The 16,163-nt window shown below is 45.1% G+C and overlaps 1 protein-coding gene across 1 annotated transcript in view; it reads left to right on the top strand.

Moving 5' to 3' along the window:
- The window catches only part of LOC142586838 (plancitoxin-1-like), a 110,047-nt gene that overhangs the window by 57,414 nt on the left and 36,470 nt on the right, over positions 1-16,163 (top strand). Inside the window, exon 3 of the mRNA XM_075697705.1 lies at positions 15,700-15,772. Coding sequence (XP_075553820.1) covers positions 15,700-15,772 — 73 coding nt within the window. The remainder of the gene's footprint in view (positions 1-15,699; positions 15,773-16,163) is intronic.

The raw sequence follows: 16,163 nt of genomic DNA, 5'->3' as shown, positions 1-16,163 counted from the left end.
TAAATATCCTAAAGATTTTGAAGCTCTTGCGCATGTGGTGGTAATATAGTGAGACCAGGAGAAGTTCGGTATGAAATGAATACCAAGGTACTTATAAGATGATGCCTGCGACAGTTGGTAATTGTTAATGGTGTAGTAGTAGTTGGAAATGTTTTGCTTGCGTGTTAAGGAGATTATTTTGCATGTTTCTGTATTCAGCGACATAAGCCATTTTTTACACCAGTTGTTAATGCGGTAAAGGTCTTTTTGCAGCGTTAAGTGGTCATCGGCACAGGTTATTGGACGATATATGATGCAATCGTCAGCGAAGATTCGCATGCAGGAAGAAATGTTTTCTGGCAAGTCGCTTATGTAAATTAAAAACAATAGGGGGCCCGAGGACGCACCCCTGTGGTACACCCGAAGTTACGTGAGAAAGGGAGGATTGGAAATTGTTAATAACCGTGAACTGCTGGCGGAGTGAAATGAAGTTACGGAGCCAAGATAAGGTTAGTGAGTCTAATCGAAGGGCAGATAATTTAGAAATCAGACGGCAATGGACGACGCGATCAAAGGCTTTTGAGAAATCAAGAAAAATGCAGTCAGTCTGGAGGTTATTGTTCATGTTGCAATGTAGTTCTGTACTTAATTCTAGCAGCTGGGTTCCGCAAGGGAAACCTTTCCTGAATCCGTGTTGGTTGTTAAAAAAGAAATTGTTAGATTCTAGGTGTCGGTAAACATGAGAAGCGATTATGTGTTCAAGAAGTTTGCACCAGATGCAAGTTAAAGAAATTGGACGATAGCTTTCGGGAGTATGTTTATCACCGGCTTTAAACAAAGGCACTATTTTAGCGATTTTCCATTCGGAGGTAAGTTAGCCTGTCGCTAAAGATTGCCTGAAAAGGTGGTATAAAATGTTAGCAGAAACGGAAACAGTGTGCTTAAGAATTTTAGAGTTAATATTGTCAATTCCGGCTGAAGTAAATAATTTAAGGTTTTTAATTAGAAGTATTATGCCCTCTGCGGTTATTTCGATCGGTTCCATATATGGTAATTCAAAATCGGGTACGTATGGAACGTCAAAATGGTCTTCCCGGGTGAAAACAGATGAAAAGAATGTGTTAAATGCCGAGGTGCAATGACTGTCTGAAAGCGGAACATGATTGTCGTCTAGCAAAGATACCTGTTGCGGATCGTGTTCGGGGGATACAAGTTTCCAAAACTTCTTAGAGTTAGATTTCAGAAGGGAAGGTAAATCACTAGAAAAATATTTTTGCTTAGCAGATTCTACTGTGGAACAGTAAGTTATCATAAAACCTTTGTATGCTTTCCACGCGGAAGGCGTGCTATGTCGTTTAGCTGAGCGGTATAAACGTTTCTTTTTGTTTCTAAGCTGCATGAGGGATTTTGTAAGCTAGGGGTTTGATTTATCATTTTTTACTGTCATTAGCGGGACGTACTGATTTGCTAGCGCACACAATTTGTCTCGGTAAAGCACCCAGTTGTCTTCGATGGGACGACTGTCGAAGGATGGTAGGAATGTGTCAGTGTAGAAGGTTTCGAGTTCGTCGTTAATTTTGCCGTAGTTGGCTTTACTGTAATCGCGATTTTTTTTTTTGCTGTCGGTGCCGGAGAATGGTGGCGGAATGTTAAGGGAAACTTGAAGGAGTTTGTGATCACTAAAACCATCCATGTGTAGTAGGGCACCTAGTGTTTCAGGAGCCGTCGTAAGGATTAGGTCGAGGATATTTGAACCGCGTGTGGGTTGTTTCACTATTTGAAACGAGTTAAAATCTAAGGTTAGGTAGATAAATTCTGTGGACATGCGGCAGGGGGAAGACAACTGGTTCCAGTCCATTGTAGGAAAATTAAAGTCGCCGAAAATGTAAATGGCATCGGTGCGACATATCTTCATAGCCTCAGTGATGCTACTGCGCAGTTCGTTCACAAATGAATGGCTACAGTCAGGAGGTCGGTAACAATTGCCGACGAGCAGAGCGGAAAACTTGGTTTTGCAGGCTACCCAGACAATTTCTATGTTAGAGTGTGCATTGATTACGCATGATTGTAGAGTATTTCTTATTGCAAGAAGAACACCTCCGCCTTGCCTATTTGTGCGGTCATTTCGGTATATGTGAAAATTCTTACGGTCAGGCAGAATTTCGCTATCGGTGATGTCAGGGTATAGCCACGTTTCGGTAAGGGCAAGCATGTAGCAGTCACTGTCGTCAAGGAAAGAACAGACCGAATCGCGTTTCGGTAGTAGGCTGCGGATGTTACAAGTGATATCGATAATGAGCAAATGGCTTGGTGTGACTCAGCTTTATTCAGATCTTGCATGCACGTGTTAAACTTTAGCTATCTGCTAGCTAGAACAACTGAGTCAGTGTTGATATCATATATGTAGGTGTTTTTGTTAATACGCAGACGGTTGACTGATACTTTGAAAGGCTTGTTTTGGACTTTGGCAAAGCCCACCAATTTTCGCCTTGCTTGTCGTGTCGCTGGAGGAGAAAAATCTTCGCTGATGCAAAATGCCGTTCCTTTTAACTTTCGTGCCGAAGACAAAATCTGCTGCTTGTCTTTGAAGGTTAGTTTTGCAATAATCGGCCTGTTCTTTCCTTCGGTGAACTTGCCAAGCCTGTGAACACGCTCGAATTGTGAACTAGTGGTCCTTATTTCGATCGTTCAAAGCAATTTCATTAAAGATGTTCTTAACTCGGAAATGGTGAAAGGGCGATTTAAGGTTCGATCAGTCTGCAGTTACGATTTAATGGCATGCGTTCTATTTGTTCCTTGGGTTTACGGAGTGACAGTGTATAATTCATTAAGCTGGATACATGCTTGAAGTGCTCCCAGAAAGCCTTACGCTGGTCTTCCGAGCTATTTTCATTGTCCATTAGCAGAGGCAAAGATTGGGTTGATTGCCCTTTTATCGCTTTTATTTTTTTTATCGCTGCCATTTCTGACGTTGGCAATTTCAAGACTGCTGTATTTTCTGCCGTTTCGTAATACCTCTTATTGTGTAAATTATGTACTGTTTTTTTATCTTACCACTCCATTTTGTAATGCCTTCGGGCCAGGAAAGTATCCGAAATAAATAAATAAATAAATAAATAAATAAATAAATAAATAAATAACCTTCCAAGCCCATCTCACACTTTCGTTTCCTGTGTAGAGGATTTAATTTCTGAAAAAATCTTCTCCCAACTGGCCCTCTTCGCTTGTCGCCGCGTCTTCGCCTCTGTGATTTAATCTGTTTAGGCTCGATTAGATTTTCCACATTAGTGTATCGACACAGTTTACCCCATGTCTTATTTTGTCTCTTTCGCGCATCCTTGCGGTCTTCATTCCGCCAAGGAACACGAGTCGTACATAAATGATCGTTTGTTTGTGGAATGAACTTTTCTGCTGCAGCTATAATAAAAGCGGTAAAATATGTCATCGGGTCATCACGATAAAATCGTGCTTAAAGTCTCGTGATAAGTGAATTCTGTAAAATTATCCCAATCGGTGGAGGCCAGCTTCCATTGAGGGGCATGCGGAGGACAGTCTTGTTGCTTTATAAGGCTCAGTATCATAGAAAAATGGTTGCTGCCAAAGGGTTAGCGATAGCAGTTCATACCATGCTGGCAAAATGTTTAGAAGATCCAAGCGGTAAGTCACTAGGTGAGTGGTTAATGTGATGGAGATTGTATCAGGTGTTTTCTTTTTTATTAAAGAGACATGAGCCAGAGTGTACATGAAAATTTTCTATAAGGCGACCTCTCGCCCTGCACAGGGAGTCTCCCTAAAGGGTGTTGTTAAAGCCCCTCCATACACGTTTCCGCCGACCAGGTTAAGTACCGCCAACCTGCCCTCCTCCTCCACGCTCCTCTCCCACTCACCCCCTTAGCTTCCGGCGTCAAGCGGAACTTACGTAGCTGCAGCTTCCTGTTCCGAGTGGAAGTGACACTTTGTTTTTTAGCGTTGTTTAGTTTCGCGCCGCTGGAGAGGCTTTACTTGCACGAGTTGCGGTTGAAACTGTGAATGCGATTCCATTCAAGAACCACCGCCTATTGTAACCAGCGATCTGCTCGTGTTCGCTGCTTCGCGTCAACCTGCGACGGGTTGTGGCACGAGCGACAACATACAGTGGAATGTAGTGCCAGGGCGCTTGGAGATCACTGCCGTTTTTCGTGCATTTGGACAACAGTGACCGCGAGCTACTACTTCAGCGGAATAAAACAGCCTGTCCCCTTTGCATTCTTCTTATGGTGACTGCCACAGCTCTGCTAAGCACGCGCGGGCGTCTCACCATCGTCTAACAGCAGTCAAAGCGGAAATTCCCGCAGCGCAACTCCAGGAAACGGAAACGCCGGAACCGGAAATTTTTAAACCAGAAATGCCGGAACCGGAAATACCGGAACCGGATTTGGTGTGAGGGAAGAAGGCGGCGCACCACAAAGGTTGTCGCTACTTAAGAAAGCGGCGGTGGCGCGTAGATGCAGGGACTTTAGGTGTTGTGAGCGTTGAAATCTTCCGCATGTACGTAGGGCTCTCGCAGCTGGTGAATGAGACAAGAGAAATATTTCTTACTGAGTTTGTAATGAGGACTAATATTTAAAAAGCAGACTGTAATCAGCCTATTCAAAAGAATTGCCCGTACTGGTACTGCCTCCAAAGGCGTCTCTAGGGATAAATGCTGAAAAGGTACGGACTTCATGGGAAAAAAAACAGTAAGGAACACAAAGGACAAGAGGAGAGGTTCACACCACGACTTTTTGATTGGTTTTTTCCTTCAGCTATGTACCAACTGGCCCAGATTTCAACACTTCTGCTACAGACTTGTCTATAGACATTATTGTTACAACACCCGATCAGGCGTTAGTCTAGTCACAGTCTTTCCGAAATATGGCATATTGCCGTAGAAGGTTTCTTGTGTAGGCTTTAAATGTGTTCCTTGAACACGCAGTACTTTTGAACGAAAGTTGTGTAGTAGTTCTTTAACGCTGTGAAGATTGTGGAGAATGGCTCTCACATTTCATTCTAGAATTTGTCTGTTTTAATAGAGTTTTACGCTGTGTGTTCAAGGAAATGAAACAGACAATTAGCTCCCCGAGCGCTTTCCAGGCCCTGTGATGCGGAGTTTGTCTCTTTTAGCACCGTCCTAAGACTCGCGCCCTTCCTCAGTGCTGGCTGCACTGTCTGCACAGGACGTGTGTCCATCGAATCTAGGGAAGCGCTGGACACCCACTCTTTGGAGCGGTGTGTTCGCCTGGAAGGCCTTATGTCGAGGTACGAGACCCTTGAGGCCACCATACCGGAGGTAGGTGGCCCCTTCTCAGACGGCGGAACAGCGCTAGCTTCAGCCGGCGAGGGGGCGGATGGCGTCACTGCGGGCTCACTGTATGTGAGCCGGACAGCCGCTGGAAGTCGTGGCTTTAATTGGGAGGATTTCCTTCTCTTCTCCATGACGGACAAGATCGTTAGTAAGCGATGGGCTCCCCATTGCAGTGCACACAATGTATGGTACTTTTGCAAGATTCAGTTTGAATATTCATTCACGCTGCATTTACCACTTGCCAGTCGTCCCCGACAGTTCTGTGAACTATGGCCGAATCTGTGGCTTCTAAAGCATCCGAGAGAGGTGGGAATGTACGGCCTGACCCAGATCTTTACACAACCTGCTTCGATGGTGTCGGGAAACACACTTGAATCCAATGCGAGGAAAAAGTGTTTCGTTTGGATTTCCTTGCCGTAGCACTAAATTTTGATTCAGCTGACATTTATGAGGTTGTCGTCAATCCGATTTTCTAATATTTAAATCTCAGTCAGTTCGATCAAGTCGTCATCTGAGATTACGCCACGGATGGTGTTCATTGCACTGTAAGGGGTTAGTCACTGGTACGTCTCTAAAGGCTACTAAACTTTTTAGTTTATCGTGCTGTTAATTATCGCGGAGCTCCAAGAGGTGGTCACTGCTCACCACCTTCGTAGCTTTATAGCCTGTGCCAATAGTTACCTTCAAGCACTTTGAAACAAGAAAAAGAAATATGACTTTCATTTTCTTTTTCCTGCTTCTCGCTGTGGATCACATGGTAGCGTAGAAAGTTCTCTATTCGTTTGCCAGAAAATTTGAATACTTCTTCAGTGCGCCTCTTCTTCTGGAGGCGATCAGGAAGCGCGAGGAAAGATAACGCCATAATAAGTCACCGCTCTTGAACTCTGTACAGACAGTTAACCAGCGAAGCTGCAACGTGGGGCCCCTGCCTTTATCACTGGTGTAATCTCCACGGTTCGTTAAACGACGGCTTCGTAGGATGGCGGATCCTCGGTACGCAGTTGCAGCTTGACTTGGCTGCACGAGCCTGTTATTGTTCCCGGGATGCAGCAGCATCGGCACGTCGTAATCGAGCTCGTTCCCGGTTTTGCTCGCGGCGTTGCTGATCGAAAGCTGCCTACTCCTCAGGAGTACGTATGACGCGTGGCCTACACATTTCGGAGCACTCGGCTGCGACGGAGAACAAAGACGTCACTACTGGCACAGCAAATCGCGCACCTTTCCCTTTTCTTTTTCGCGCATGTGCATGGCGTTGTGCCGGAGGAGTTTTCGGCGTAAAGGCGTTGGGCGGACGAACGGACGAATCGGCTAGCCATATACAGCTTCGTTCTACTCTTCATTCGGTAACAACGCCAGCCACCGACCAGGAACACAACAAGGGGACGCTTGAAAACATACGATACAAAGGCCCTGCAAGCACCAGCTGTACGACACTAGTATAGCCCAATATAATATAACGTAGTTTATATAACCTTGTTCTCATCTTCCCCGCAGGGGCGTCTGCGTCAGCAGGCGTTCGGTGTGTTGCGACACCACGTACCCGAGTATACGAGGGTTGGACCCTCCCGCGTGTAGCAGTGCGCGGCTTAGCCGTGTCTGGGGAAAAAGCGATCCTGGGGGTTGAGCCGATGCTGGGTGTTCGGACCGTTAACGCCCCCCGGCGGAGGCAACACACCTCTTCGGCCTCGGCTTCGCATAGACGGCACCTCCAAACTGACCCACCTGTAGGAAATCGGCAGTCGCCTTTTCCTGTCCTCCTCTTCAATCTTCGTCTTTCTCTCTAGCCTTTTCATCCTCCCCGCAGGGGCATCTGCGTCAGCAGGCGTTTGGTGTGTTGCGACACCACGTACCCGAGCACATGGGGGTTGGACCCTTCCGCGTCTAACCGTGCGTGGCTTAGCCGTACCAGGGGAAAAGGGGATCTTGGGGGTTGAGCCGATGCTGGGTGTCAGGACCTTTAAGGCCCCTCGGCGGAGGCAACACATCCCTTTGGCCTCGGCTTCACGTAGACGGCACCCCCGGACTGACCGACCCGGGGGAAATCGGTAGCTGCCTCTTCCTGTCCCCTTCTCCACTCTTCGTCCTTTTCTCCCACTTTGAATCTTTCCTGTCTTCTACTCACTCCATTTTACTTCTCATTTTCCAGGCAGCAAGGGTTAACCGTGTGTATCTACGCAAACTTGGGTACATATATTAGGTTAGAGCGGCGTTGTATAGCTGGCGTATACAGGTATATTCCTAACCTCGTAGCGTCCCCTTGTTGGGCTCGGTGGTGGGTGGCTACCATCGCCGCAGAATATTCTAAGAATGACATGGCAAATGCATTCCTCCCCCCCTTCCAGTTCGTCCTAGCAAAAGAGGGCGCACCGAAGCAATATTTTAGTTCACTTAAAAACCAACGTAGAAACATTCCCACGCTACCATGTGATCCACAGTGAAGGACCTCTGCCAATGAGAAAAATATCCCCATTCCTAGCAGCAAACTGCCTAGCAGAAGAAATTGGAAAGCAATACAAGGTTTCAAAGATGTCAAGTGGGGACCTCTTCCTTGAACTCAAAACCAAAGACCAAGTAGAAAAGCTCGCTGATCTTGCCAGTGTCGGTGACACCAAAGTAACAATTTCAGCAGACCGTTCGCCTAAAACAAGCAGGGGCGCAATATCAGAAGAAGATTTCTTGAACCTGAGCAATGAAGAACTCCTGGAAAGTTTCCAAGAACAGAATGTAATCAAGGGTCAAAGAATAACTCTCCGAAGAAATAACGAAAAAATCCCGACCAAACACGTTATACTTACCTGTGGTACCAGTATTGTGCCTACTACACTTCAAGCAGGCTATCTGAAGATTAACGTAAGACCACATATCCCAAACCCGAGGCGGTGTTTCAAGTGCAAGAGGTTCGGACTTGCATCGCAATCATGCAGAGGTAAATCAACATGTGCAAAGTGTAGCGCCAATTACCATCAGTCGCAGAACTGCAATGCTGCTCCGCACTGTGCAAACTGCAAAGCAGATCATCCAGTATATTCACGATCTTGTCCTTCCTGGAAGAAAGAAAAAGAGATAATTGCACTTACGGTGAAACAGAAGATTTCTTTCTATGAAGCAAGAAAGAAACTAGCACACTTACCTCAAACAACCTACGCCAGTGCGGTGCGACAGGGGACAGCACCGCAGTGGTCTCAGGAGTCTACAGGGACCGCAGACAGTGGCCCAGTAGCAACTCCATCCGTCCCCTTCGTGGCAGCAGCCAGTGCTGCTCCATCATCATCATCACAGACCGGCGGGCAGACCCCGGTTCCACAGGGCCCCAGGATAAATCGAACACCCAGGCCTGAGACGCGCGTCTCAGCGCCTGGTTCTCAATCATCCAGCGCCTCGGAGAAGGCTATAGAGGTTGACAAAAAAACTCCGGCGTCATCGACTCCAAAAGATCAGCGCCCTTTGGAGCGCACTAAGAAAGACAAGATCACAATAACTACGCGAACAAAGGGTCCGGTAACCTGAACGGTTACCGTTCTTCCAATAGTACATTTCCGCTAATAAATGTCACCTACAGTTACTTAGTACACATATATAAATTAACATTCTCACTTCTGCCACTATGGCTTTTATCGTGCATTGGAATTGTAGAGAACTGATTCACAATTTGGGTGACATTAAAGACATAACTAATAAGTTTTCGCCAGTCGCATTTTGCCTACAGGAAACAAACTTAGGCCCTAAACACAGTCAATTTCTTAGAGGCTTCACCGCTGTCCGAAGGGACCGCGAATGTTCCAGCCGTTTGTCAGGTGGAGTGGCTATAGTCGTGCAGGGCGGCACACCTAACTGAAATGTCCAATTAAATACATCTTTAGAGGCCGTAGCTGTCACTATTCTATCCTACAAAACCATCACCATTTGCTCACAATATATACCACCCCACACACATTTTACTAAAGACTTAGCAAATCTAGCAGATCAGTTAGCTGTCACTATTCTATCCTACAAAACCATCACCATTTGCTCACAATATATACCACCCCACACACATTTTACTAAAGACTTAGCAAATCCACCGCCTCAGACGAGGTGATGGATACGAGCAGAAATCCGGCGTCTCAGACGCCAAAGGAACGGCGCAGCTCCCTCGAGCGCGTCCGGAAGGTAGAGAGATTTCGTTTGACGGGGCCTGGAAAGGTCTCGTGAGATAATCTAATCTATATTTCTTAGACACACAGCACAAAACACATACATTATGGATACACAGATAATACAATGGAACGTCAGGGGTTTACTCCACAACCTAGACGACATTAAGGAACTCTTACATAAGTACAGTCCAAAGGTGCTGTGTGTCCAAGAAACACATCTTAATTCTTCAAGCACGAACTTTCTCCGGCAGTATACCGTTTATTGAAAAGACCGCAACGACGCGCTCACGTCGTCTGTCGGTGTGGCAATAATAGTAGATAAGGGTGTTGCTTGTCGGCAACTACAGCTTAAAACAACTCTAGAGGCAGTTGCAGCCCGTGCACAACTGTTTAATAAGCTGATCACAATTACCTGTGCATACATCCCCCCGAACTACCAAGTTTCAAAAACAGAATTTCACACCTTTATCTATGAACTGCCCGAACCGTACATAGTCGTTGGAGATTTTAATGCACACAACACCCTTTGGGGATGCCGTCGTTGTGATGCCAGAGGACGCTTAGTTGAAAACTTCCTCCTCACTACAGATACTTGCTTGCTTAATGGGAAAGAACCTACATTTTACAGTGTCGCAAACAAAACATTCTCATCTATCGATTTAAGCATTGCATCGACTTTACTCTTGCCGCATCTGGAGTGGAACGTAATTAAGAATCCCTACGGGAGCGATCATTTCCCCATTGTCATAAAACTAACAAAAGGTGATGAGTGCTCTCCACATGTCTCCCGGTGGAAAGTCGATTGTGCCGACTGGACACGATACAGGGAGCTGACACATTTGACTTGGAATTATATCTGTAATCTTTCTATCGAAGATGCAGTGGCACATTTCACGGCGTTCATTGTTGCAGCGGCGTCAATATGTATCCCCGTAACAAATCGATCGTCCTGTAAGCGACGTGTTCCACGGTGGAACGATGACTGCAAAAAAGCGCGTAGAAATCAAAATAAAACTTGGAACAACCTTCGAGACTCTCCAACTACGGAGAATTTGATCATTTTCAAGAAAATAAAGTATGAGGGTAGAAGAACGCGGCGCCGTGCCCGAAGGGAGAGCTGGCAAAGATATATTACTAGCATAAACTCTTATACTGACGAACGAAAAGCCTGGAACAGAGTGAATAAAATCAATGCCTCTTGAGCTTGTACAAAAGCCTTATGCGCTCACGCCTTGTCTACCGAGCCATTGTGTATAACTCTGCCACACCTAGTGCTTTGAAGATGCTTGATTCCGTCCACCACTTGGGTATCCGTCTCGCTACTGCTGCGTTCAGGACTAGCCCCGTAGAAAGTCTGTATGATGAATCTAACGAATGGTCCCTACATCTTCAAAGAACATATTTAAGTCTTTCTTACGCCCTCAAAGTGGAATCAGATTTCCATCATCCATGTCATTCAGTTATTCACGACCTGTCTACGGCTAGGCTTTTCCGTAACCGCCCAGGCACTAGACCTCCTCTGTCCCTTCGGTTGGAGGCGTTGTCCGAAGAAACGGGCGCGTCGATTGTAGAGAATGTCATAATGGCAACTACGCGGCTTCCACAGCCTTGGGAGTGGAAGACTATCGAATGTGACGTGTCGTTTGCAGAAATATCAAAACGAGCACCTGAGGCACACATACGCTCACATTTTCTTGAGCTTCAGGAGAAGTATTCTTGTGCTGAATTTTACACGGATGCATCTAAGTCTCCTTGTGGTGTTGCTTACACAGCACTAGGACCAGCATTTTAATAACCGGTACATTGAACCCACATACATATATTCTTACAGCGGAAGCGTATGCAATACTCTCTGCAGTAAAGCACATCAAGCAAACGAATCTGACTAGGGCTATTGTGTTCACAGACTCATTGAGTGTAGTCCGAGCCCTAATGAATGTACGTATACATAAAAACACTGTCTTTAATGAACTGTATACATTGCTGTGCTCAGCTTATAGTGCTAAACAAACGATCATCCTAGGCTGGGTACCTGGTCACTGTGGCATAAAAGGCAACGAAGCTGCTGACGAGAAAGCTACTTCAGTAGCTTTTAGTGACACGGACATAAACACACCCATCCCAGCCACAGATCTTAAAGCATACTTGCGTCACAAGATGAAAATACACTGGCAGCAACAGTGGAATTCTCAGATATCAAATAAACTGCACTTTATAAAACTCAAATTAGGATATTGGGTATCGGAGAGAACATCACGATATCACGAAGCGCTCTTTGCCAATTAATAGGACACACTTACGGCTCTTACACTTACACTCTTACCTCTTGACTGAGGGGTATCCTCCGGCTTGTAGTAAGTGCGGCTAAAATCTCACAGTCCTGCACGTTCTTATTCAATACCCTGCAGTAGAAGCACAGAGAAAAAGGTATTTCATTACTGCATATCGCGAAAATATTCCTCTTCACCCGAAATTTTTTCTTAGCAATGAACCGCTTTTTAATCCGAAACTTGTCTTAGAGTTTTTAGCTGAAACAGACACTCTGGAAATCATTTGGCCAGGGAATTTTTAGCGCACGGATAACAGCTCCTGTACTCAAAGGCTTTCTAGAAGCTAAAGTATCAATGTTATCTTTTATTGCATCATGCTTTTAACAAAACCCCATTACCATAGCTGACAGCACTACTTAGTCAGTGTCATTATTTTAGTAACTATATATTTTACGCCATCCACAGCAACCAATTTTAGGCATTTTTACAGCCAAGTCACATATACCATGAGAAATTCATTATCTAATTCATTGTCTATGCCATTCACAATACACCGTTAACATCACCTTTTTCATGGCGCTCTTTGGCCATGCCTGGCCCTTGCGCCATAAAACACCACACATCATCATTCTCGTCTTGCTCATCGTGTCCCGCCTTCCTGGTGTTTTCCCTACCTTGGTTATGTCCCACAAGGTTAACCCTTGCTCCCTGTAGAATTCTAAGTAAAAGAAGAGAAAAGAAGGCAGAAAATGTTGAAAATATGAGAGACAGGCGAAGATTTGAGAGGAGGACGGGAACATGCAACTACCGAGTTTCCTCCGGTCAGTCAGTCCGGGGGTGCCGTTTACGTGAAGCCGAGGCCAAAAAGGCGTGTTTCCGCAGAGGGGCCGTAAAGGCCCAGACACCCGGCTTCGGCTAAATGCCCAACATCCCCTTTTCCCCGGACACGGATAAGCCGGGCACGGCTACACGCGGGAGGATCCAACCCTCACGTGCTCGAGTACGTGGTGTCGCATTGCAGAAACGTCTGATGACGCAGACGCCCCTGCAGGGGACTTTCGGATAGCTTGGCAACAAAGCACTTCGGTCAATGACGTGTTCAACTCGATGTTCCATCGTCCGTGTTGTGGTTCTTTCTTTGTTTAACAAAGTTTTGCAGCGTCCAGTTTGCGAAAGGCGTCACAGATCTCGCTGGCCTCGTCCCAGCTGCTGTGTGCGAGTTCACTTGCAAGAACTCCCACGTCGTTGATGGCTGTGAATTTTTTTTGGCGCAGCATGCCGGAGGTAACAAGTAGCCGTGGCTGTAGATTAGTGGCTATGTCCTGCCGATGAGCACGAGGTCTTCCGTTAGGCTCCTAGCTGGTGGAGACGTATTCAGCTGGAAAGGTAATGCAAAACTTGTAGTGCAGCGCAGCGTGTTTCTCAGCGTGTTTATAGGAAGTGTTCATAGACATGTATTGGGAAGAATTGGGAATAAGAGTTAATGGAGAATGCCTTAGTAACTTGCGATTCTCTGATTTTATTGCCTTTCTTAGTAACTCAGGGGACCAACTGCAATACATGCTCACTGACCTGGAGAGGCAAAGCAGAAGGGTGGGTCTAAAAATTAATCTGTAGAAAACTAAAATAATTTTTAGCAGTCTCGGAAGGGAACAGCAGTTTACGATAGGTAGCGAGGCACTGGAAGTGGTAATGGAATACATCTACTTAGGGCAGGTAGTGACCTTTGATCCGGATCATGAGTCTCAAATAATCAGAAGAATAAGAATGGGCTGGGGTGCGTTTGGCCGGCATTCTGAGATAATGAACAGCAGGTTGCCATTATCCCTCAAGAGAAAAGTATATAACAGCTGTGTCTTACCAGTACTCACTTACGGGGCAGAAACCTGGAGGCTTACGAAAAGGCTTCCACTTAAATTGAGGACGACGCAACGAGCTATAGAAAGCAGAATGATAGGTGTAATGTTAAGGAATAAGAAAAGAGGAGATTTGGTAAGGGAACGAACGTGAGGTAATGACATCTTAGTTGAAACCAAGAAAAAGAAATGCGGCATGGGCCGGACATGTCATGAGGAGGGAAGGTAACCCATGGTCATTAGGGGTTACGGACTATCGGTTACCTTCCCTCCTCATTATATGTCCGGCCCATGCCCATTTCTTTTTCTTGGTTTCAACTAAGATGTCATTAAGGGTTACGGACCCCTTTCTCCATCCTACTTCCTCTCTCTTTTAACCCCATCCCCTCTACCCTGCTGAGCCGTGCTCCCGCATGGGTTGCAGAAAATAGCGCTAGCCTTTTCTCCTTCCCCACAAGAACCACTTCTCTCTCTTACGGACTGGATTCCAAGGGAAGGAAAGCATAGCAGGGGGCGGCAGAAGTTAGGTGGGCGGATGAGATAAGAAGTTTGCAGGGATAACATGGCCACAATTAGTACATGACCGGGGCAGTTGGAGAGGTATAGGAGAGGCCTTTACCCTGCAGTGGGCATAACCAGGCTGCTGCTGATGATGATAACAAAGGATGCGCACCCCTGATCAGTGTAGCAAAAATTCCTTCCTATATACACCCTTAACACCCGGAGCGTTTATTTTCTAAATATACAGCACTTTTTGAAATCGCCAGCGAGAGAAAGCGTATTTACATTCCTTGAGCTGGATTACCCGGAGCAGCGGACATTACCTTCACGAGAAATCGAGATGCCATAATGCACTTATTAACAAATACTCACTACTTTTGTTTTAAATAATTAATTTATTGCACATATTGCAAATTACGAATTGCAACCATCGAGATTGCGTGGCATATCTACTTGGAAGTAATTTTGAGAATGGCACGGGTTTCGAGATATATAGGCGCATATATCAAGCGCATATAACTGCACTAAACGTGCACTCTTGCTCCTCTTACTTTTTAAACAATATAGTCTTATGCACTTAAGCCCAAAAGTAAGTAGCACGCCCATGTATAATTTTTCATCATATTTCATAATTTCATATTTCATATCATATTTCATCAATCACAATATGTGCCGTAAGATAGTTAACAGAATGGCAATTAGTACATTTGTCCATTCTTGTATTTAGTCGGTTATGTATTCCGATTTCTTTTGCAATTAATGTGAACCTCTTCACGTTGTCTAGCTCAAGGTCTAGAGACATGCTACTTGCCACGAATCATTAATGTTCTATATAGTTTAAGAAAGACACCAGAAATCGAGGAAGAAAGGTACGGTGTAATGTCTGCTCACAGGCATCGCAAAGCAGACATCTGTTAAAGGACTGGTCTTTTACATTGAATCTATTCTTTCATATAATATATTTTTGTTACAATTAGCCACTCAGCACGTGACACTGAGTTTGTGCGCGTTCTTAGCCAATCGTCCAGAATAGGCATGCCCCACTACGATTTCTACGCAAAAGCCAAACACATATTTTTGGCTCGCAGATATCTCTGAAGCATATTCAGCTATTCAAAGAATGGTAAATATTATTCGGTTTACTTTTTCTTTATTTCACCATTCGGTATGTACATGCCACTGGGTGCCTGCATGTTTTTGGATAATCCTCCAGAATGGGTATGTTGGAGCACATAACATAAACATTGCATAACGATAAAGTTGTCAGCTTCAGTCTGGAAAAATATAATCATTCCTTGCGATTACATGCTGCATAGGCGGAAAGTAAAGAAATTTGTTCACGTCGCGCTTAGTTGTAGAGCATTCCGTTAGCCGCTTTACTTAAGCTTCGCTTCACATAGACTTGACCGTGTGCAACAAATATGCATATATCTTTATATTTTTCTCTACAAAGGTAATAGGTACGGTGAAAGAATCATTGTCTCATCTTCTGAATGCACCCACACGCAGACATCAGGGGTTAGCCTTTTGTGAAACTACAGACAAGGTACCTCTAAATGACTAACAAAGTGCACATATAATCTGCCTGATGAAATTTTCATACTGAAGTACTCATCATAATTTTATTTTTGCAGAACGTTGCATACTTGGCTTACAATGACCAGCTGCCACACAAGTTTAACGGCACAAGACAAGGACACTCAAAGGGTTCGTATTACATTTCTCAGAAGGAAAAACGCTTCACTTATCCGACTGCTGAGAGTTTTAGAGAAATGTTCTCTAAAAAACAAATTGCATCAAAAATTTAGACACCGTGGATGTAGATGATTTCTCGCTTCTTAAATCGCACGGTCATAAAAGGAACGCTATATTAAGAAGAAACATAGAAACGAAAAGGGATAGGTAGGGAATTTAACCAAGGACGTCCGGTTGGCTACCCTGCGCTTGGAGGTGGGGAAAGGGGAATAGATAAAAAGGAGGGAGGAGTCAGTCATTCACAGAGTCAGTCGCAGAGGAATGTCTACTGTTGTAAGTGCTCGTACAGTCCAATAGCCTTCAAGAACTGCAGAAGTGTTTTTGTAGCTTTCCGCATGCAAGA

The sequence above is a fragment of the Dermacentor variabilis genome, chromosome 7 (genome assembly GCF_050947875.1).
Source record: "Dermacentor variabilis isolate Ectoservices chromosome 7, ASM5094787v1, whole genome shotgun sequence".
Taxonomy (NCBI): Eukaryota; Metazoa; Arthropoda; class Arachnida; order Ixodida; family Ixodidae; genus Dermacentor; species Dermacentor variabilis.
Note: the sequence above shows the minus strand (reverse complement) of the source record. Positions and strands in the feature narration are given on the sequence as shown.